At 38.4% G+C, this 24,284-nt stretch overlaps 1 protein-coding gene across 3 annotated transcripts in view; it reads right to left on the reverse strand.

Moving 5' to 3' along the window:
• Nucleotides 1-5,349: 5,349 nt before the first annotated feature.
• The window catches only part of PDK3 (pyruvate dehydrogenase kinase 3), a 52,347-nt gene continuing 33,412 nt past the window's right edge, over nt 5,350-24,284 (reverse strand). For 2 of the 3 annotated variants that reach the window (XM_061355124.1, XM_061355125.1), the window contains exons 5-11: nt 22,426-22,515; nt 18,910-18,987; nt 16,699-16,775; nt 15,411-15,512; nt 14,699-14,809; nt 9,780-9,893; nt 5,350-8,693 (exon numbers count right to left, since the gene is read on the reverse strand). In XM_061355124.1, coding sequence (XP_061211108.1) covers nt 8,550-8,693; nt 9,780-9,893; nt 14,699-14,809; nt 15,411-15,512; nt 16,699-16,775; nt 18,910-18,987; nt 22,426-22,515 — 716 coding nt within the window. In that variant the 3' untranslated portion in view covers nt 5,350-8,549. The remainder of the gene's footprint in view (nt 8,694-9,779; nt 9,894-14,698; nt 14,810-15,410; nt 15,513-16,698; nt 16,776-18,909; nt 18,988-22,425; nt 22,516-24,284) is intronic. The other variant, XM_061355126.1, reaches the window with a different exon arrangement.

Here is a 24,284-nt window from a genome sequence, read left to right on the forward strand (position 1 = left end):
CGAGGCCTGCTCACCATCCCGATGCCTTGTAGGGAGTAGTGTGCACACACCTGCACTGCTGGCAGCACCCTGGGAAGGGGCAATAGGGACCCCTGTTCATATGGGCTGGATCTGAACCCCAGGAGAGTAAGAACCACCAGTGGGTGAGACCCTCCCAGGCAAGGTGACACAAGGCAAGACCTAGAGCTCCCTGGGGCAACTTCTCCCTCTACTGCCAGCAAGCACCTTGTTAGATCTGGAACTGACTTTAAATCCAGTGGTATGAACGACAAAGCACTTCTGATTTTGTAATTGGCATTTCATTGCACCATAGAAACCCTGAAAACAGCAGCAAAGAGCACAACCGGAGGCAGTCAGAGCGTCCCCACTGTGAATTCATACGAGCTCGTGCGAAAATAGGCAGGGAAAGTTTGAAATGAAGTGTGGCTGAAGCAGCAGGGATGATTCCCTGCAGTACAAGGCAGGGCTCCCGTTCAACCGCTTGTGAAACGGGCAGCACTGTTTCCTTAGTTTAAAATTTTTCCAAGATTTTGACAACTTACAACATTTTACTCCCAGCATTCTGGTAACGGCAGCTTTCCGTTTACATTTAGGAATCAGAAGCCTCGTATCCATGGGCAGGGGGATTGCTTTTGCTGCCCAGCAAACTGCATTAATTACAGCACAGCAATAAACACCTGGAAGAGCCCAGACATACACCCCAGAGGGGAACACCCCAACCCCCTGCCTGATTCTCTGCCACTGTGACCTCAGCCAGTACATAGCAAAGAACCAGGATTCTCCCGTTTTAGAGCAGCCTCAAATGGCCTGATCAGCAGGAGCTCTTGCTCAGGAGCACATCTGCAAGGGCACGTGAGCAGAGCTGCTTGAGGCCACGTACAACTGCCCTGGGCTGCTCCACCGCTGCAGGGAGCCACAGGCTCGCAGCAGCTGGGCAGCACTGGCCTCAGCATCTGGCTCCTGGTGAGCTTGGTCCAAAGGGAGCAAACAGGGCAGGAAACCCTAAACCCTGGTGACCAACTTCTGTTTGCAGGAAAGGTGCAAACACGACCTCTGGCATGGGAAAGCTGAAGATCCAGGGATCTCAACAGTTTGGCTTGTTTTTTGGTGACTGGGGTAAACTGCAAGGCACAGATTCGTGTTACAAAGCCTAGCAATAAATTATGTTTTTAAATGCTTAACTGGACTCATCAAGAAAAAATAAACACATTCACTCTCAGAATAATCACTCCCAGGTCTAAATACATGAAGGCAGAAAGAGTCTAAGGGAATATCCTACCTGCTGGCACTGAGCAGGCTGCATGCACACCTCATCTCTCACACTTTAAATGCTAAGAACAGCTTTGTTACAGTAAGTTACAGCCTCTGCAACTTGATGTCCTACTTTTTAACTGTATTCTATCATTCCCTAATCATATTTCTGACAAACCGACCCTGGTTTTCCATAAGTTAATTAACTGTGAGCCACAAAGCCATGACTGAATGAATCACAGAATGGTCTGGGTTAGAAGGGGCCTTAAAGCTCATTCAGTTCCAACCCCCTGGCATGGGCAGGGACACCTTCCACCAGACCAGGTTGCTTGAAGCCCTGTCCAAGCTGGCCTTGAACACTGCAGGGATGGGGCAGACACAACTTCACTGGACAGCCTGTGCCAGGGCCTCATCAGCCACTTACTTAAGAAAGGATTAATTATAACCTGCTCTTTACAAGCAAGCAGCTGAACAGCTTTGAATACTGACAGGGTTGTGTTATCTTACTGTACTACATGCCATACTAGCCCCTATCTTTTCCGTTTCAAAGCTAGTGCACAGAAACACTAAGAACCCGGTTACTTTGCTGTTTGACCCTCCTTCGGGTATTTTCTATCACCAGTTTGAAAACTAGCTTGATTTTTAACAGTGCCCTGACCTCGCACTGCTACAATACATGGTTAAAGGCCAAATGGCAAGATTAAATATGAAAGAATCCTTTAGAGCAAATTTCTGTTGTGGTGGTTTCTTTCTTTGGTTGGTTGTTTTTTCTGTAAGTGTTGGTCCTCCATAGCCCCAAGGGCTGTATCAAGCATTCTCTCATCTATGAAGAGGTTTACTGACACCAGAATAAAGAGCAAAGTAAAACAGGGAAGGAAGCTGCTCACAGAAAGTATAAGCCAAGCCACAAACATTGCTGGCAATTTCAAGTCTGCTAGATGGCCCTTCCACTTTAACAACTGACACAACAGTGCAAGCTGGCCTGTTTCCACCACCACGAGCAAATTTTAATGCAGCTATCCTTTGAAAGCTTTCTAATGCCAAAACAGTGTCAACACGTGACCTTGAGGACTGGCAGAACTAAAGCTTTCTTCTGGAAAAAGTAATTAAAATCTGCTTATTTACCAGCATCTGCTCATTTACTAATTTCAAGGAAAGCATCCACAGTGGCAGACCAAGGAGGAAAATCATCTTACAACTTCCAGATCATGTCTCCTATTTGCACACTAGCAGAAGCAAAGTGACATGCCTGTTGCTTTTGGATTGGGAGACACAAGAGGGGATATGCTGGGCCAAAGACAGGAAAAGTTATCCAAATCCCTAAAATGAGAGGGGTTTTCAGATTGCTATGACAAGTCTTCTGAATGGCTGATAGACAAAATACAGCAGCCATTCTTTACTATATTCAGTTGTACTAGAAGAGATGGTACAAAAGCTTAAAATAAACACAGCCTTAGTGGCAAATGATGACTATAAACTGATCTGACAGAAGAATGTTTAATTTCTCCTATTGAGCATGCCTGACATGTCTTGTACACCTGACTTCATTTTAAAACTGTCTACTGCAAGACTTCTTTCTACTTTCTAATTAACACATTCAAGTACCGAGTCTACAACAGTCTAAAAAAAGGCATGGGTTCTATAATGAATATCTGGTCTGTAATTACAAACTGTTCTCCCACATAAGCCTGTGTCCTGAAGCCATAAATCTTCATTATGCTGCTGCTGCTCCAGTTAGTTGGTTCCTATTTTACAGGCAGCCACTGTCAAATATTATGTGGTACATGCCAAGAGATACTGCAATTCTGAGCCACTTAATGAGCCCCTCTGCTCCTGTGAATACCCTGCCACGGCAGATGGCAAACAGCAATAAAGTTCAGCCCACAGATTTCATCTCAGGTTTCAAAATAAATTCTTCATCTGAAAGATGTTCTTGCAAAATTCTGACCATGTGGAGCCTCATTTATTACTATGTAAGCAAGTTAGTGAGTCAAGCAAGCTGGGTCTCCAGGCATCTCCCTGCTCTGGAACTGCTTGGCAAGAAACGTTGCTTTTTCGTTTTAAGTTGTGAACCGTATGAAACTATGGAAAGCTGAAGAAATTCAAGGTAGAATCCTTGGGTGTTGCTTTATACCGGATATTTCAAATGTTAAGAATGATCCAAGCAACTTTAGCTTTAGGGAGATTTATGCAGCAGGAAAAGCCCAAACCTCAAAAGGTGCTTATATGCCTCAAAGAAAACATTCTGGTAACAAACCATGCTGACATGCTCAGAACAATCAGATACCAGAGTTCCAGAAACCCCCACTCACTCAGTTTTGGTTCCAAACCATTATAGGAGCTTCTGCTGATTCTGTGTCAGGAAATCAAAACCTCCAAGCAGCAAGGATGAACTGGAGGCAGTCCTTTGTAACATTGACTGTTAAAGGAAATGTCACACTCCACAGAAGTATTAGGAAGTAGCTAAAAACAAAGGCTTCACCTCCATTCAGTTCAGAGGAAGTGTAAGCACTGCTGGATGAGGCAGCTCCATCCACAGCTTAAGCATCTCACCAAATCCCATAGTTCTGCAAACCAGCAGCCTGAAGTGCTGTTAAGCCACGCAGCTGCCACCACAGTAACAATGATGACCCAAGGGGATAAATACTCCCTTCTGTTACTTGCAGTGACCTAATAAACCTTATTGTTATTTATTAACACTAAGGGCTATAAAACTGAAGGAAAAACCCCCCATACAGTTAAATAACAAAATTGTTAGTGAAACCACTATAAATCCACCTGAATTTTACCAGTTTGAAACTGACGGCACCAAAATTTCAATTCAGCTCTTAGCTAACAATTTCCAATTTCTCAGACCTTTTAAGGGAATACGATGCTGCAATGAAAGCACATGGAATTTAAATTTTCTTGTTTATTTTTAACTAGAAAGCCCCTTCAGTTACACAAATCTTTACCATTTCAAATTAATATCAACAGCTTAAGTCTGGATCCTGAGAAGAGATTCATTTAAGTGGGATGACTTTCATACACTGTTTAACTGTGCAAGTATTTGCAAGATTCAGCCCTGAAGTTGCCACACAACTTACAGCTATGCTCTTCATTTCTGAATAAACTCACCTTTGAACTCAGTAACACATCATTCTGTCATGTGCCATCATATTAAGTTCTGAATAAACATATACATTAATTCAGATGAGTTTGTCAGGAAGAGATGAAGAACTATCAGAAACCACAGCATGTAAATGACAACCGAGGAAACATACAAGAAAACATTGGGAAGTCACACGATTACCCTCAAGAGGTAAATACTAACAAAAAACATTGAGGCTACTCCCTACAAAATTTAGACCAATCAAGACTATTTTGCACTTTGCAGCACCCAACACATAAGAATCTGCAAGTTCTTATTGAAAGGTGAACGGGGAGGTATCTTCCACATCAATGAGGTTGAAAATTCACCTTAAATATTGAGTTTGGAAGTGAAGAGGAAACTGCTCTACACTGCAAGATCATTCTTGCTCACTTCTTGGAGAAAGCAAACTGCTGTTTCAAAGCAAATGCTATGTTCCGCAGAAGACAAAAGTATTTTATCCAGCTGGAGCAGCAAGTGTTGCCTACAGAGCAAAAAAGTAGCTTGAGTTTTCCAAGAACACTACAATTAATATCCATATTCTGTAAGCATGTGTCAAGGGACCTGCTTTAAACACTGCCCAAGAGGTAGCACAAACTGCAGCAGGACAAAGACTTTCTCAGTACTATCGTAGATCACCAGTCAAGTACAGAGACAGAGGCTACATCAGAGTTGCAAAAGAAGCATTTCAGTATCTTCTGAATGTTTCTCATCAACTGCATATTCTGAAAGACCCCTTCTCAACCTCAAAACAAAGCCTAGAGGAACAATAAGCACAAACAAGTATAGGATTTGGAGATACTTCAGTATCTATTAATATTAAACTAAGCAGGAGATTAAGATTACACTCAAGACGTAACACCAGAAAAATGTACACTGGACAAAAAAGTTAAACTATTTGTTACACTACAACATACAGAAGTGGTTTGTGAATTCCCACGAAGAATCAAGGAACAAACATCTCTTGCTCAGTTTGTTTCTTTTTATCACTAAACACAACAGATACAAAGCATTTTCATTGAAAACATTTTTTCCCTACTTATGTGTCCTGTAACTCAAGACAAGCAGGTTGCAACAACGTTAACAGGTCATACATCTGAAATCCATAAAAAGAAATACACTTTTACATCATCAGGAAGTTTGGTAGTAAGAGCCCCAAAATATTAAAACAAATAGTTGGAACAAACTCTAATCAAAGACAGAAGTAACTGAACAAAGACCAGTATCTGAAGTTAAACCAGCCGTATTAAAAACCCATCCACCTTCATTTTTCAGGCACACCCACTGAAACACTCCCTCCTAATCAAAGGTCTCTTGCTGTTGTTTCCCAGACCAGTTTTTTGACTAATACCCCTATGTAGAAACATGGCACAAGGATGATAAATAAGTAACAAGCCATGGCATACCTGGGATCTCCACTAAAGCACAGGCTGCCTAAACAAGGCTGGAGAGAAAAGTGGCTTCTCATATTCACTGTAATGCCCACAAACAGACCTTGGGAAATGGAAAGAAAACGCATTCCTTGTGCCCTGCCTTCCTGCTTTCAAGGTGTTAGTACATACTCAGAGTTCTTGGAAATAGGTGCTATTTTGGGGGACTTTGGTTTTCAAGTACTCAAGCACTTCAGCCCTGAAACCCAGCCAGTTGGTTTTGTGAGCCAAGTGGTGAAATAATATCCTCCACAGCATCTTCAGCTTTCATTCACTGGCTTCTGTGGTTTATATTCACTTCAGGAAAACAAGTTCAATATACCTGTATCCTTTCTTTTGGTTCCCTCTCCATGTGTAAGGAGACATCCAAAAAAGAAGCACCATGCCAGGATTTACTGCTTCAAAATGTCACTTCTAACAAAAGTGAAAATCAACTTCTTGCAAAAACTTAGCATGTTTTAGGAAATGTTCTAGGAAAAACAGACCCCACACAACTGGGACAATACTAGTTTCATCACAAATTTCCACTTTTAAGCAAGCCCTCCGTGGTCAACAGAAAACGTACGCAATTTGAAATTAATTTAAAAACCAGTAAGAAGTTATGGGTGAGGGCACAAGTGACTAAATTTTAGTAGCTGTGACGTAGCTGTGGTGTTTCAGTCAAACTATTACTCCGATTTCACCCAGCAGCATAGCTGTATCACTTCAGCAGCAATCTGCCTTCTCTGCACCAGTGGGAAATTAGTGCTCTAGAGGCTACAGGCATTACATCCTCTCCATGCCACATAAAGATCCACTAGCCAGGGTCAAATAAGTCTGGTTCAGGAACAGAAGAGGACAGCCCCTTTCTCTTCCTACCTGCCAACAGAGGGGCATCACAAGGGCACAGCTTACCAGGTAATGAACCAAGCAGCCTTCAGCAGCTGTCCTGGTATCTCCACCTCCAAACAGCACAGCAGCACTTCAGAGATGTGTATGAGAGCACACTAAAAACAACCTGGTGCTCCAGTGTGACTCACCTGTACAGTGTAGCGAAGCCCACAGAGCCTCAAGCCCTGCAAAATCATGAACTAGTCACATACAAATTCTTTAACTAACTGTAACAAAGTTAAGGGTTTGTAAGGTAAGGACTCTTAACTCTTCAGAAATCGAGCTATGTGAAGTTTATTGCTCAAAGCACATTGTAATCCTTTGATGAAATATGCTATTTAAGTGCAAAGTACTACTGTTGAGTCAAACTAAGATTTTTATTTTTACAAAATATCTAGGAACTCCTCAGCATTTCCCTGTTTAATAGATCAGTTCTTTATAAAAATAAATACTGGGAGGACAAAAGGGCCAGTTCCCCCATGATTTTAGTAAACAAATCTCGTTTTTCCATGCTAAAATCTGCAGTATCTCTCAGAAAAATATCAAAACACCTATGAGAAACTGAGGATGCATCAGAGTTGCACCAACTCATCTACTTTATTCCCACAGCTAGGAGATCACCAGAACTTCTAAACGTCACAATTTTTTCTAATAAGCCACAGTATCAGAAACATTATTTGGCAAAGGCTTGTTAAGGAACAGTTTCCTAATAGTCAGCAATAACCCTTACAATAAATTTAAGGGGAAAATACTTAGGGGCTTTCTCTTTGATGATTTTTGTTCCTTAAATAAGTACAAGCTACATTTAGTCCCTGTCATTTCTATGATATCTCCAGTTTCATGTATTCAGACCAGTGACACTTTCCAAAAGCTGGTGTACAACGTCTTTATATACACTACAAATTCACCCTACCAGACTAGAGTCAGACATTGAATATATAAATAACTTTGCAAAATATTTACAGGTTTTTAGCTAATCTGGTTCCAAGCAACCAATCAACACTCTTAAGGCAAATTAATTTGTATGACTGGCTGTCTGGCCTTTCAGCACTTCTGTCTCCAAATCAACCCAAAATGACAGGCAATAGACATGAAACTGAATTACCCCCTGTCCCCAGATAGACAGAATTTCTTGTATGGAGAGATGATCCAACTACTTTCCACAAAAAAAGGTAAAACATACAGAAATGCATTTCTGTGTTTGCATGTCAAGAAAATCATGAAGGTGCAAACCAAGAAGGGAAAAACCCAATGTCTTATAACAACGTAACTTTTGTATGCACTTAACAAATGGATTTGGAAGTTGGGGAACATATCAGTTTAAAGCTGCACAAGCCTTTTTAGAACTATGCATTTAGAAGCTCATCTGACACACGATCTCAAGAGCTCAAAGGGATTTTTTGTAACAGGTGACACTGTGCAATATAAAATGCAGCAGAGTGGATTTTCAAAGCATATGGTCAACTACATTAGAACTTTTATATCATATTGCTGTGCAAGATACTATTCACCATTTAAAGGTATTATGCACATCTGGCCAATCCTTACCTTGGAATAAAAATTAGCCATTTCAAATAGTATCTTTTTGTTAGAACATTGCATTCTTAAATGCAATCAGTGCAATCCCATTTGTCAAAGGATGACTGAAGCAACCAAGCATATTCTGGTGAAGTAGACAAGATTCATATACCAACCATGCTTACTGCCTTCCTTTACGTCCCAATCATCACTTTGTTCTTAGTATTTTTCAATGCCCTGATTAGGTCTTTGGAAGTAATTAGCTACTGCGGTTTGAAGGATTTTGGAACAAAGCAGAGACTTTATACTGAATGCAGAGGTCATCGCCAACAGAGACAAAAGGTGGCAAATTATCGATTAGCTTTATATTTAGAAGCATCCCTTGGTTCACTGCTAGGATTGCTCCAGTCATCTGCTTCAGGTGTAGTCTTGTAGTGTCGCCATGCCGACTTATTAAAAACTGGAAGTCTTTCAAATGATTCACTTGAAAGGGCCTATGGAAAAACAAAAGCAAGAGTAAGATAGCATTACAGACACCAAGAGCAAGATGATACTCTGGGGAGTTCTACAGTTACAACTTCTGTATTGAACAAGTGTGTCAATTATCCAAGTGTTATATGTCACAACACTGTTTTGAAAATACTTTAGCTGTGACTAATCGCTCTACTTATAGTCAAAGTACTAGTTATTGTAATGTTAAAACAAAATAGTAGCACTTGCAAATATATTGCTTCTTTCCAGGAGTGAGGTCTACAAAAACAGCAGGAAAAATGTTTTGGTCAAAAAACATTTTAGGGAGATTTGTCATTGACACGGGGCAGACAACTACTCTAACATTTCAATTCTCCAGCAAACTTGGACTCTGTCAGCACACTGACTTGTGAGGACTGATCTAGTACAGTCCATCAGCATGCCTTTTTCCACTGAGAAAGGCCGTACCTTTCTCCTCCACACACACAGGAGAAACACCCATCAGAACTAAGGTTTGCACAGGATTCCACAACTTGCTACATACAGAAAAACACAGTGCCAACACTAAGTCAACAACCTGCACATGAGCTATACACCATATTCTTTTAAATTCCCTGATGATATTCAAGCAGTTAGTTTCAACCTTAAGCCCCTGAGGAGCCTGGAATCTCCCAAAACATGACAACAGGATCATCACTGTGTACTGCACAAAGGTCAAGAACTGCATAGAAAAGAGTATGTACTAGTCAGAAGTTAGTCAACATTTTTGTCAGTTTTATTGTTGTCAGACCTTTTATAATCAAAGTATTAGCCAAAATAATCTCTTATCACCCAGTTCTTTGGAAATTCAGCACTTATGATGGATTAACAGAATGCAAAGATCCAAAACTGGGGACTGAAAAATGAAAGTAAACTAGTATTAGTACCAGGTTAATATTTATAACCTTGGGTTTCAGGATTCTGTGTAACTGATTTAAATAAGATAATGAAGATAGCAATTACTGATTTGAAAACAAGTTGAAGACTGAAAAGAGAGAAAGGTCACTTATTCAGCCTGCTATAAACAAATTGCATCACATTACTAGGTTATAAAAGGGTCAAATTCATACCTTCAAATAAATAACAGCATCCGAGCCAACACCTTCCATGGAGTAGAGTTTAAGGTCACCTTGAAAGTACCTAGCATACAGACGAGAAATTGGCAAGCCATAGCCAAACCCAGCCTACAAAAAACAGGGAAATAAAAACATGATGAAAAATTTAAAAAGCCACACACAGCACTGAAAACAGACAATACCTAAATATTAGATTTGCATCAAAATCCTTTAAGCTTGCTTTATTACTCAGCCAACACTTTTAAGCCATCTTTCTTTTCCTTGGCATTATTTTTCATTTTTGGTAACAAAAAGGGAAAAATATCAGAGTCCTTTCTTAGGACTGACTTGGCCATTTTGCCTCTTCTCAAAGAGGTAGGTAGCTGCACCACATAGTACATGCTGCCTCCGATAAAAGCAAACAGATGCTCTCTTCTGCTTTCTCAATATGATTACCATTGCTATGATACTTCATTCTTTGCTACAAATCAGAGGTTTGACAGCATGTTTGCTCTCCTGTAAACCTGGGACTATTCTTCTCAAATGTGTCAACACTTAAGAGACTACAGAAAAAAGCCAGAGACACCCCTGTTTACTTCATCTAGGTCACACCACAAAGTGACTGTTGATGCCATACTGCAGTACAGATCAGAAGACCACTGCAGAAGACCGCACACAAAGCAATACAAGGCAAATAATTCTTGCTGTTGTTTACCCATCTACCAGAAGATCAGAATTCCACAGCATTGAAGCATCTACCTAGGACTGTGGCCCTGTACAGATCACACAATCTTCAAATCAGAACAGACGTGACAGGTATAAATTTTAGACTTTAAATTTACGTAACTAAATATTCACAACCACAGCTGCCGCAAGGTCAACACCTGGCACCTTTTCCAACCCACTCTTGTCAGAAGCTGTAAGAAAACGAACCAAAACCCCAAGCCTCTCCCACTGTAGCCAGGGAGTAAGATTTTGAATTACACATCACCATATCACCCCTTTCAGATGACCGGGTACATGGCCAAGAATCACAGTGGTCAATTATTTACCCAATCCCCTCTGAATTTTTCAGGACTATGCAAAGCAATAAAGGAAGGAGTCCGGACACACAAACATTTGAAAAGAATAATATACAAGGCAATGGGGTAATACAATTTTTCTGTAAATGAGGTTTACAAGAAGAATTAAGACACCTAATGTTTTCAGAAAACCAAGAAACTCATTCCATTGTAATATTTCTACAAAGGCAACCTGACAAGAAACTGAAAACCATGCCCTTAATCTTAAAAACAAACCCCCCCAATGATACAAAAAAAAGAAGGCCAAGAAAAGACTTACAAACATTATACAGACCTATTATGTAGTATCACTTTATAGGAAACCCCTCAAGGGAGGGATGAATATGAAAGAACTTTGTACTACAGTATCCATCACATATTCTCTTGCTGTTATCTATTATCTCCACAGTATCTTTTGACCTCTTTGCCTTGTTTTCACAGAAGTCTAAATTTAGTGATCTTAAATTGGTTAGTTTCTCACTCAGCAGTTCTGAGCAACATGAAAAACAGAAATGCCAAAGATATCCTTTCCTACTCACGCTACTTGTCATAATAGCGTCCACTTCCACAGTTAGACTGGCTGCTTAGCAGCACTTCAAACAACAGTATGCTTTAAGCATATTAATTCTCAGACACATGCATCACTTTCAAACATCTGGTCTTCAAAAACAGATGCGTTTTACTATCTTAGAGAGAGCTAAAACAAATAATTCCAAAAGCTAACTTGCATCTTTTGCAGAGACCAGATCATACATTACAGGAATTAAAAAGCAGAGCAACCGAAGGGCAAATTGTACATAGTACATACCTCCAGGAACAGCTCAAGTAAAGGGCAGTAACAAGCAATCCTGAAAACACATTATACTTTCCTCTCCCCAGAATTACACCTCCTCGAAACCCATGTCCAACTTCTGTTTGCCTCCTGCCCCTTCCAGCAGTCTTTTACGCTCTCTGCAAGCCCTCATTATTTCATACTGCCCTCTTCCAAAAATGTCCTGTCTGTCTCTTCTCTACAGTGTTTTCAGGGTACTTTCCAAAACTGGTAACTTACAAGAAATATTAAGACAACAGACCCCAGATGAGTACCTTGTTAAGGCAAAACACTGCAAAAGGTGTACTTTGTAAAAGACATTAGGAAGCTATTACTAAGTAGGTCTGTGCTTAACCTAGAGGACAGGTTATAGTCACCGACAGCACATCTGCCTTGAGAGGGAAAACCATTTTAGAGCCAATTTCTCATTAAATATTACAGTATGCATTATACCAATAGAGAATTATTACATTTCTGTGCTACAGTTGTTTGCAGGCTTAATTACACGTAAGCCACATTTTTCCCACTATAAACAAATGCTGCCAAAGAAAATAATTCTTTAAGAAAACATAATTCTCACTACACATTACCGTTTGTTTGAACATTTTCACTCTGCGTATAGCAGTACAGATGAACACAAGACCTAAGATCTAAATGCTTCCATGCTCACAAGGTTTCTTGGCACTTTTTAACAATATCTGCAATGGCAGAAAAAAAATTTACACCGATCAACAAAAAGATTCCTTTCTTCTGCTCCCCAAGTCCATTAATGTTCATAAACTAGACAGCAGGTCATATAGCAACGGGAGAGTGTGCTAGAACAGAAAAATATGTCTATTTACACTGCACTGCAATTTAGCACATTATCTAAGTCAGAACAACACAAGCACATACATACCTACCTACATTCTGGAGCACCATAATTCTTAAGTGGTTTGGTCTTTGGCACTAAGCAATTAAAAACTTCTCCTTCTCTATGAAATTTAGAGGATTTACATACATAACCTTTCTGTTGAAGGATTATTTCCAGACTAACATACAAGTTATAGCTGGATCTGGGCCATAATACATAACATGGCAAGCTTCACTGCCAAGTCCTTTTTTCTCTTAGTGGAAAGATATGCCACAGACTTCCAGTCCCTGACTTTTGTCTTTCTGCACACATGTATAAATAGTAGAGCTTAAAAACTGTTCTTGACATTCAGTCATGTACAGGCTTTGGGTCAGACTCACGGGGCAAAAGCTGTCAGGTTCATAGGAGAGGGGGATACCTTGCAGGTCTGACTACAGTGACATACAGACTGCAGAGGAAAGCAAGGCCTGGAAATGGGGTACAGCAAAAGCATATTAAGTACAAATGCCACAGAATCAAAGTAAGCAGTCTTAAAGGTAAGGAAATAAATACAAGAATGCACTGCTAAAGACACACAGGGAAAAAAAATGGAAGAAAAAATAGTGTAAATCCTAAAATGAACACATTTTACAATCAGAGTGTCATAAAGGAAGAGATATTTTTATAGCGAATACAACTGGTAATCAAGGCATAAGTTTATAGTGAGAACAAGCTTCAGGAAATCCTTGTAGGCTGATATAGTAAATTGCTTATCAAAAGTGAGACAGAACAAAGGCAGATTATGAATCAAGATTTTGCCATTTGTGACAAAGAAAAAGGTTATATTTGAATTAAGGCCTCTCACCATCACCTATCCCATTCAAGAAAATCTTCTATGAAAAAGTCAAAGTTTGAAATATATTACTAAGATGCATTCTAGAGGTAGAAGCTGTAAAGTACTAATATCAACTTAATTCAGATATAGAACCAAGGGTTACATATCCTGTAACACATCAAACACTGGTGAAAACAAGGCAATACACTTAATGTACCACAATGTAATGAACTGTGGACTAATAGTACCGTAGAGACCTTCTGCTAAAAATCTAAAAAGCAATTCATTATCTCTGAACACTCTGAACTGGTTTCAACCTCAGTTCACTGTTAATTATTTTATATCAGAAATAGTCATTCACATTCTCTGTGCCACATTTTAACAGCTGCCTGAAGGCACTTCACACACAGTAAGGGAAGGAAAAAAACCCATACAGAAATAAAACAAAAAACTTAAGATTATGCTACATGAGTGTTCTTAAATAGGTAAAGGAAATTTCTCAAAAGAAATCAACTGGTTTTTGACATGTCTAAACATAAAGGATTGCATCAGAAGCTATAGAGAACAAAGACTAGAAGGGGCAATAGGATATCAGTACTAATCTACTTATTTGAAAACCAGTCAAATGGAATAGTAGCTGTATCATTTCTATCATAATGAGTAAATATGTAATTTAGTAACATAATTTTGAAATAATAATTTTAATGCTAATTTAGAAAATCAGGCTTGCTAGAAGTATCTATGTGTCCATCACCAAAATAATTTCCTGCTTAGAAGAAACTATGGGGAAATTTGGTTGAAATCTGACCCAAATACATTGCAGAAGGCAGTCTCACATGAGATATTTCCAAGTGAATAGGAACATACCAAAAGTGTCCATATCACATGGAGATTTAGGAAATGTTTAATTTTTAAATGTGTTTTTACAGTCCATAGCTTATATAAAAATAATTTTCAAAGTTCAAATGCAGGCTTGTGAATTACCAAAAAGAGCTTCTCAAGTGCTAGAATTCGGACAGTGTGGGCTCACCTTTTCAATACACTCATAGGAAACTTAGATCAACAGTAATTTACACACCAAAGAACTCATTAGGTTAGCCCACCTTTTCACTAATACAGCACTAAAAATCCTGTCCATTAGCCTGTGGAAATATTGTGCTTATGCAGATGTGCTTGCTTCTAAGAATATAATGTTAAAAGAAAAGCAATTTTCTATTCCAAAGATTAAGTGGCTGTAACAGAACCCATTTTCTCTTGATACATTTTACCTGCATAAGCTTGTTAAAGATAAACAAGTTCTTCACTGGAAAACCTGATCCAGTAAATTGCAGTAAAAGGAAACATACAACCAGAGTAGATCACTGGGACATTTAAACACGTATTGCAATTGCTTACCAAAGGCACAGCTCTTGACGGCTCCAAACTAGGCCTGGGTGCTGTTGAGTACATGTAGTTAAACAATCTGTCTATTTTTCTTAAAGGTACACCTCCACCTTGATCACTTATCTAAGGAATGAAAATTAAGAGTTTTAAACATTCTGAAAAAACCCTGCAAAAGTTCCGCAGCATTATGTAAATTACTTCAGAAATATGGAAGGAGCAGCTAAGGGCTTTGGGTTTGCCTAGCATGGTAAAAAAAGGAGGGTGAGTGGTGACCTCACTGCTCTCTACAGCTTCCTGAAAATGTGAAATGGCAAAGGAGGTGCTGATCTCTTCTCCCTGAGATCCAGTGACAGGATGCATGGGAACAGTTCAAAACTGCTTCAATCAGGGGAGGTTTAGACTGGACATGAGGAAGCATTTCTCTACCAAGAGGGTGGTCAAACACTGGAACAGTATTCCTAGGGGTGGTCAATACTCCATGCCTGTCAGTGTTTTAAGAGGCATTGGACAATGTCCTTAACAACATGCTTTAACTTCTGGCCAGCCCTCAAGTCGTCAGGCAGTTGGACTAGATAATCCTTGTAGGTCCCTTCCAATTGAAAATATTCCAACATATATGAAGTGTCAGAACTGATGTAGTAATTAATCTGCCTTTTCAAATTACAAGTCATACTATTCTAAACCTAGCACGTTTATACGCTGCATATTATTTTTAGATATTTACCTTAATAGATAGATCTTCTTTTCCCAAAGTGACTAAGGTTTTGATCGATGGATAGCCTTCTTTTTTACCTTCATGCAATTCCACTGTAGCTCTCATTGAATTCTACAGATAACAGAAATAAGTGGGTTTGAGTCTAACTTTACCATACATGCTTTCTATGACAACTTAGAATTTGCAGTTTTGCTGAATCTAGATACTTTTTCCTACGTTTGTATACAAGAAAAGACCATAGTTAAAACAAATTCAAGAAATGCTTTCTAGTCAATGAATTATCTACTTAAAACTTTCACATCAGAACTTATTTATACATTTATCTATTTAATATATTCAGAGAACATAAAGCAGTAATTTTCTCTTCCTCCCCCTGACCTTGTGAAATCAAGTAATTGTATCTAAGTGACGACAATATCCTTCACCTTGCAGAACACCAACAGTGATGTTCACCACAGCCAGCAAGATTGGATATTCTCAGCCGGAGTCACACAGTTGTTAAGTTACCATCTCTGAATCTGACTTTTATCATATCTATTAGTAGGGTTTCTGTCGCCAGTCCATCACACATTACCATTACTTACAGATACAGCTTACTGGTTTCACACTATTTCATGACTTGTACCAAGGCATACCTAGAAGTAATGTAGAAATTCTCACCTGTTCTGCCTAGAGCTAGTTACAAATGGCAAAGCAGGGGAAAATTTAAATGAATATACATGACAAGTGTCAGAAATCAAACCCAAAATACCATTATTTAGGAAAAGTTTCTCTCTGACCAAATGCTTTTTTTCCCCTTTATTTCTGGTGTTCAACTGCACCAACTAGAGATCACCTGTCTTACTCAAAAGCGTACAACAGCTCTCATATTCCATTTTCACTGTTATTCCAATTATGAAAACACAAACCAAGCCAAACCAAAACATGCTCTTCACACTGTTCAAAGACATATAGGCTGTTTTCACAATAAAGACACTGATAATAAGCAGTCCTCAAATATGCAATAAAGATGCAAGCTTATAAAAATTGCAAGGTAATGAGCATACCATTATTGCAAAAAAGACTATCATGAGTGTTTAAAGCTGCAAAAGCACTTCAGTGGGAAACAAAATTTTTTTCTTAAGTACACAAGGGCATAAGAGAGGGCTCTAAGCTTTTAAGTTTCAAACCCTCTTCACTTGTTTAAGAATAAGCTTAAACAAACTTAAATGACATTTAAGAGCTGTAACTGAGCAGAATCTCAATTTCAACAGTATCACAAGTTCACAAGACCTTCTAAACAGTAAGTGCAACCTACCTTGAATAATTCAAATAACATATGAAACAAATGAGAAGGTACATAGACTACTTGAATAGGCTTGTTCGGAGCTTTAGCTAAAAAACAAAACAAAAAAAAGTAATTTTTTAAAAAACAGTATTTTATAGCACTTCTACCTACAGGAATAACATGAAAATATAGCCAAAACCAAGTATGTAAGCATGTCGTAACTTTCCAAGTGCAACATTAGCTCCATGAATTAAAAACATAAAATTCAGTTAACTTCTATCACCTGAAGTAACACATTCTAGTGATGATTTTCAAAGACATCTATCTGTGGCAACAGACTTTCAGATATGAAACTTCACTAAACAATGGTTGGTTTCGTCCTGACAATGATAACTTTCCCCGCTAGAATGGGAAACATTTTTTTCTTAATACACATAATATTTAAGCATGGTATCTGCTGCAGAAAAAGATTAAAAAAAAAAAAAACAAAACTAAAAACCACAAACCCACAACACTTTAAATATTCTAAAAACAATTACATATTTTTCCTTAATTAAAAGACAGTGCAAAGTACTCAAAACTTTTCAAAATATACTTTAAACAATATCTCAGTTTTCTTATCCCAAATCATAACTGAATTATTTGGCCACTACTGCCCTGCTGTTAGTGTTTCCACAGAGGTGTATGGTTTGGCACAACTCTGAATGCTAGAGTGCTGACTGATTTAGCCAGAAATACTACAGCTCCGTTTGATACATTCCAGGACAGTTTTGGTGCTGAAGATGCACTCGCCTCTGAATATCTACTGGCATTAAATTATACAGTTCCAGCTTGTCAGACTCCGCAGAAGTTCAGGCTGAAGAAAAGTCTCTGAATGTGTGCTTCATAAACTGCAGGAAAAACTAAACACGCACACAGACTGACGTGTGCAGACAGACGTGACTGGAGTCAATGTTATCATTTTGGCACTGAAGGCTGATAATAATACCAGTTATTACTTCAAGAGGCACAGTAGTGAAATCTCCTAGGAAAAGGAGAAGACCAAAACAATGCTCTGTATAATTAGTTGCAGGCAAACTACTGTTTTATTATGTTAATTTTGTCAGAGTCCATACTTCAAGTTTTATGCATCACCAAAATGCAGGCAGAGTGATTCGCACTCCTTTAAGGCATACATAGAGTACATAAAGAAAACATGCTATTGCTGCTCTTGTGAGCTCATCTGCAAAGCTACTTTCCTCATGTTTATTATAAGATAGTTTATAGGAAACAAGTAATTCCTTCCTCACTTCTTTTTTTGAAACCCACCAACTTGTTTTCTCTACTGTTGGATCTTTTTACTTCATCTTCAAATGAATTTTTGCACTGATTCCTCTGCTGCAGCACTCAGTACTTTTTGCTCAAAAATCACTCAGTTTTGGAGAGTGAAAGGTTGGGCCCTCTGGTTTTGGGAGAGGGCTGATAGTAATGCATCAACTTGACAATATCACTTTGTGTAGACAAGTATTTCTACAATATTAAATAGTACTTTAAGCGACATACATTCCTATGTATCACTCCAATGAGTGCCACCCATTTCTGAGACTTCTGTAGCTCTACTGCTGAAGTTTAGAAACATCATAGTCTTATGTTTGGATAGCTGTCCAAAATTTGCGAGGATCACTCAAGACAATTTATTTTTTAACTTAAAAGAGTAATCTACCTTTTGTCAATAGAAATTATGAACAAAAATCTATTCTTATCAATTTTGTAGCATTGGATTTTCATCTTTGCAATCAACTTGAAACAAGACTTTCACGCAAGAAGTTTATGATAGGACTTAAAACATAAGCTATGCAAAAAAATAATCCAATTTTGCCACCTTACATAGAAGAGCTCACCACTAGTGCAGAGACTGACAGTGGGATTTATAGGCATATTCAAAATTAGACAGATTTCAGCTCTATTATAAGATTAATTAGAAGGCAGGTGTGTTTGCTTCCCAGTTATGATTATTCCTGACCACTTTATTTTCCTTGAAGTAACAGCAAATTCAGCAGCTAGTACTCTGCATTCAGCATCAAGAAGTAAACGTATCATAATGAGAAGCTATAATTCAGGTGCCCATGCAGACACATTAAAGTAACCCTGCAATACAGGACTGCAGAGTTCAGACTGTCACTTACAATTAATTAACAAAACTAGAAATCACAGCTATTAGAAATGCTTTCTCCTACATACATCACTTAATTTCACAATTACCATTGAATTCTTCAACTTCCAGCTCAGGTGCCACCAGATAGTACTGTTCACATAACATCTTAGCTGTTTCATAAGCATCTATAAAACAACAGAACACTGATTAAAATCACCTAGAGAAGATTAGCAAAGTCGATCCTGTATGCAAAAGACAACAAGCAGAATGCTCATTTTAGTAAACTAGTTTGCAAGTGTTAAACTGGTATCCATTCTGATCCTTTTTTCTCTTTATGACTATAGCCCATTTGTCAAGAAAAGGCAACTTCTATTTAAAGATCTACAAACGAAAGCAGATTAGCAGAGACAAGCTATTTTCCATCTTTGTTCAAGGCTTGAAAACCAGAAGGGTATAATCTTAGGCTGACAATAATACCTACTTATTTGTCATGTGCCGATCACAATTTAATACTTTCAATCTCAAACAAGAAAGTGATGACACTGCAACCACAGTTTCATTTTTTCCAAACACAATGCTGTTTACAATACTTGATTTTCAAGGTCTTTTTAGGGGAAAGCTGGAATCTAAGATTCTTCATTCTTTCCTACTAAACCAAAATAAAAAGTCTTCTCAGAATCCAAATCAGTCTTTATGTATTGTCAAAATACAGCAAGGAAGTTCAAGCCATCTTTTATTTGAAAGCTTTCTTACTGGTTCTAAATATTCACTGGCATCTCATCTACAAAAATATTTTAGAAACAAGCAGCAAGCATTAGCTTAAAGAGAAACCACAAACTCAAGCACGTTCTAGCTGTATTGCTCAAGCTACCTTAACAGAAGTGGCTTTCTTGTAATAAGTACGGGCTATGAACAAGCACATAAAAAGGTAGGCAGTTTTGCAGACAAAGAACTTTGCTAAGGTACCATAACAACTGCATTTGACCTCACCCCTACATGTACCTTCTTCCTCCTGTCCGAAGTGACACTACAAAAGAAAACAGTCACTGCCAAGACTCAAAGCTCTGTGACAAGCACAAAAAGTGAAATCACTAGCCAAGCGAAAGGGCTGGTTACCTGCAATTGCGCTCCTTCACAATGGCTACAGAAATAATCTACAGTGTGCCCAGTTATCTGAAAACCGTATCTATCGGTTGTTCAGACATCTGCAGGGCTGGACATATTACACAGACCAACAAAAATGCTGCTGGAGTTCTAGTAAAATGGGGCTAATCAACACTGGAACATTTCTTGATAGAGTCCTGGGAATGTCCCACAGAAATCAGCTACCCAGTAGGAATCCTCAGTGTCAAGATGGTCAGCTCCAGAGACTTTCTAAAAGTGTCCTGTCATTAACACAATAAAATGTGTCCTAGTAAAAAAAGATCAAGATCCCATTTAATATCCAAGCGGTGCAGAGAACTGTACAGAGAACACAGCCTGGGATGTGCATAATTTAGGAAAAAAAATGCAGAAATAGCTACACTTACATCACATTCTAAGATTATCTCAGAAGTTCTATGGCCTTAGGAGCAATCCTGTGCTTTAGAAACAGGGGTGTAAAAAGCACAGCCACAATCTTTACTCAGTCATCAAAGCTGAAGATACCAATAAGCTAGTATGACCATAAGGCTGTCTACATGGAGAAAGAAATATGTTAGCACATTTCAAAGAGTTTCCACATCATAGAAATGAAAATTATATGGATCCTGCATGCATGAGTTGGATTTCTGATGTGGAAAAAAAAATTCAAGGCCTCTAAAAAGCAAATTTGTAACTGTGTGAGAATAAATCAAAAAACCTTACTCCACAGATGTGGATGCAGACACAGCCAATATACAAACCTTGAGAGAATCAAGAGGCTCTGAATAAATCCATTTAGCCTCCCTAAATTCAGTGACAAACTCTCATCCATTTTCAAGAAGTACACACCTTACCACCCTTGAGATGAACAGGAAGGAGCCATCGCTTCATGATCCAGTAAAATATCCAGCCCCAAGCAAAATTGTCAGAGTCTGACTGCAGTCTTACATTTTACCTTCCTCCCAAAGCCAACTCTTTGGCAAAGTTCTAAGACTGTAAAAGAGACAGCAAAGTTCAAAGCATGCTTCATGTTGTGGCTGGAGGTAAGCAGCAACAAGAGTGAAGGATCTATGAGCACCTCTAAAATCCTGGTTTCAGGAACAAGACTAGATTTCCTATCAGCTCAAAAATCTTACTGAAAGACAGTCAGTGAGACAGAAACCCACCTCAGTTACAGACACAACACTTGATGAAGCTGCCTGAAATAAGGAGTAACTGTTTCCTTCAATGTTTGAAGGGCACACAGAGCTTGTAGCAACCATATACAGTACCAGAAGTCAACATCTTAACTCTGACAAATTGCTCAGAATGCTGCTTGTGAACCAGAACACTCTGGAACTAGCACACTATACACAATGTAAATTAACCCCTCCACCCGTTCTGCAAGGAAATGCCCTCAAACACCTTGACCCTAGACAGGCTGGTTTAAAGGAGTTCTTGCTTCTTTGAAAGACAACACTGCATAATGTTTATGATGCCCTTGTTCTGTGGAAGAGCTATTTCAGCCTCTGCCTTGAAAACTGGACTGTGCACCTTCTGACACTATGCATTCCTCTGTCCAAGGCAGCAACTATGAACTTGATGATCAAAATGAATTTGAACATATGGACTAACATACACAATGCTGAGGTCAAACTGGAGCAAGATCAATCAAAAGAAAAGAAAGCTGCTGAAAAAAAGGCTGCCTTAGAGACAAAAGTTAGACACCAAGAAGCCTTCCTAACAGCAAAAGGCATCTACATTACAAAGCAAGCTCTCGTGCAGGTCAAAATCTGACATAAGACAGTTTTCCCTCTTACTTCACCAAAGGCTGAGAGAAAGCAAAGGAAAGAAACACATTCTTCCTCTCTTGCAGCTGCACAAACAGCAGTGAAGGACAGAGGATGGAAGTCACTCCTATGTAATTACCTGTATTTGCAAATAGAGACACTCAAGAGTGTGAACAGCATTTAAGAAAACAGTATTTTTAATGTGACTGCCATTCAGGTCACATACATGTCTTCTGTATAAGAGAGAATAGGCTGTGGTACGAACAGATGCACACAGCAAAGAGGAATTTCCCTGGAATATTTGTCACCTGAGGATGTTTTACTGGAAGGCCTAACTAAACAAACTGGAAAACATCACTTACTCTCAAATTTTCTTTAGTATCAGCATCGGATAAAAAAGCAGTATATTAGAAATTCCTAAGTATTTTAGGGAAGAAAACATCTGAAGTCTAACAAAACACTTCATCTGATAGTTAAAAGGACGTATTAAGGTAATTAAAACATTGTTTACTTAGTTCCATTAAAGTACCTAAAGCTTCTCCGTTCTCAATAATGGAGACATTAGAAAGCCTCAAAGCTTTGCTGCAAGCAACTGCAGAACTTCTATCCTTTTATTAAATGACTTTAAATCACTTTCAGTCTCTGGTCTCTCAAAACCATATTTCTGCATACTCTACGGTATGAGGTTTTGTTTTTTTTTCTTAATCAACACACACATTAACATCATCTTACCTTTAACCACCTCTGCTACATTACAATTAGGATCAATACTTCCAATATGTTTGGGATGAGCAGGATTAATATCTCCACCAAAAAGAAGTGCTAAAAGGGAAAAAAAAAAAGGCAGTAAGTTATCTACTGCACTTAAGGTATCCCAGAAAGTTTAAATCTGATGGTATCTGAAAATTGGTGGATAGTGTAAAACATACGCTAGCAAATTGCCAAAATCCTTGTTTAGAAAGACTACATGCCTCCCTCTTCCATTTTTTCTTTTTCATATTTATAGCTAAGACTAATTAAAACTAAAATGGTGGAGAAGGGTTTAAGTGGAAAACTTATATTTAAACTTGTATTTCGAAATGGGCTATCAAAAATTAGATTACACTAAAATGTAAAATGCTTGACTCATAGCATTACATCAGAACACAAGCAATCACAACAATGGAAGTGTTACAGTAAAAAGGACTGACAAACTGTAAGACAGCATTAAAAGCCTTTTACACTCACCTAAGCTGTAATTTCACAGCTGGTACAGGGGTGTCTCTCACTTGACTTCCTCCCTGACTCTCAGCAATATGTTCCCTACTCCCTTCCTTTGCAAAAGGATCTAGCACTCACCAGATCCTTCAGAAGAGTTGAGCTCTCAAAGCAGTAGAAAGGTTTTACACTTTTTTTGCAGAAGTGATTTTCTGCTATTTTAGCAAGTTATTCAGCTCTGATATGAAACAGATGCAGTATGAGGTGAGCAAATGACAAGATCTGAAAGCTTTTCCTATTCTGGTCCTGGTGAGCTAATACAATGGCACACTGTGCCTTGCAGAACTGCACTGTAAGAAACAGTCTGTCAATAATGTATGAAAGAAACAGAGACTATATGAAAACTCATTTCTGCATCCTGCTTTCCAATTATCATATTCATCCATGCTTTGAGATTAATATTTGGCATCATATATGGATCACTACTATAGAAAAATTTTAGAAGATTAACTAAACTTGCAGCATCTGTACATAGTTTTAAGTTTCAAGCACTTAAATAAGAGCTTCCACAAGAAAAGCCATTTCAGTTCAATGAAATAAGTTTGATGTTTCAGAACTAGTGCCAATAATGCAGCACTTGGCCCAAGATTCTATTAGGAGAGTGTTTTTATTTATTGCTAGAACTCTTCTATGGGAGCCTTTTAACTTAACTTGTTTTTTTGCCTGTTACTTGTCTACCTAGGCAGAAGAATAAACTGCACGTTTACCTCATTTTCTATGCTTTGCCACAATGAAGTTATTTGCACACACACAGGAAGGCATTTGTTAGTCATACTAAAAGTTACTGGAACAATACACATCTTGTAGTAAAGTACTCTGCATTACAGTAGCTAGTGTCTGCATTATCTGTAGCACACTACAGCTTCTAAGAGCTCATAAAAGCAGAACACTGTGCAGACAACAAAGCTCTAGAGCTAAGACACAAGGTACACTAAAAGAGATCACAAGACTGTCCTTAACTTTACACAGATCACTTTCTGCATGGTTGTACATATTGGTTAGTAGGAGCTGTGCAAGTAAACTCCTTTCACTCTGTAATACGAATATAAAAAAGCAAGTTTATTAGTAACAACAAGTGAAACAAACCAATGACAGCAGACAACTATTTCTAGCATTTATTCATAAAGAGTGAATAGGAAGTACAAGAACACAAGGGATATAACTTAAGTTTTAAGTTAGAAATACTCAACGTTTTTAAAAGGCAAGAAAGCCTAGATAACTTGGGGGAAAAACACAGCAGTAAAAATCCATATAGTGCATAACCTATTCAAAATTTATGGCATCATTGCATGTCATTATGGAATAAATGTTAGCTCTACAAACTATGTTGACAG

Source organism: Neopsephotus bourkii, unplaced genomic scaffold (assembly GCF_033783945.1).
Source record: "Neopsephotus bourkii isolate Nb327-2 ecotype Australia unplaced genomic scaffold, CSIRO-AGI_Nbou_v1 NB_780, whole genome shotgun sequence".
Taxonomy (NCBI): domain Eukaryota; kingdom Metazoa; phylum Chordata; class Aves; order Psittaciformes; family Psittacidae; genus Neopsephotus; species Neopsephotus bourkii.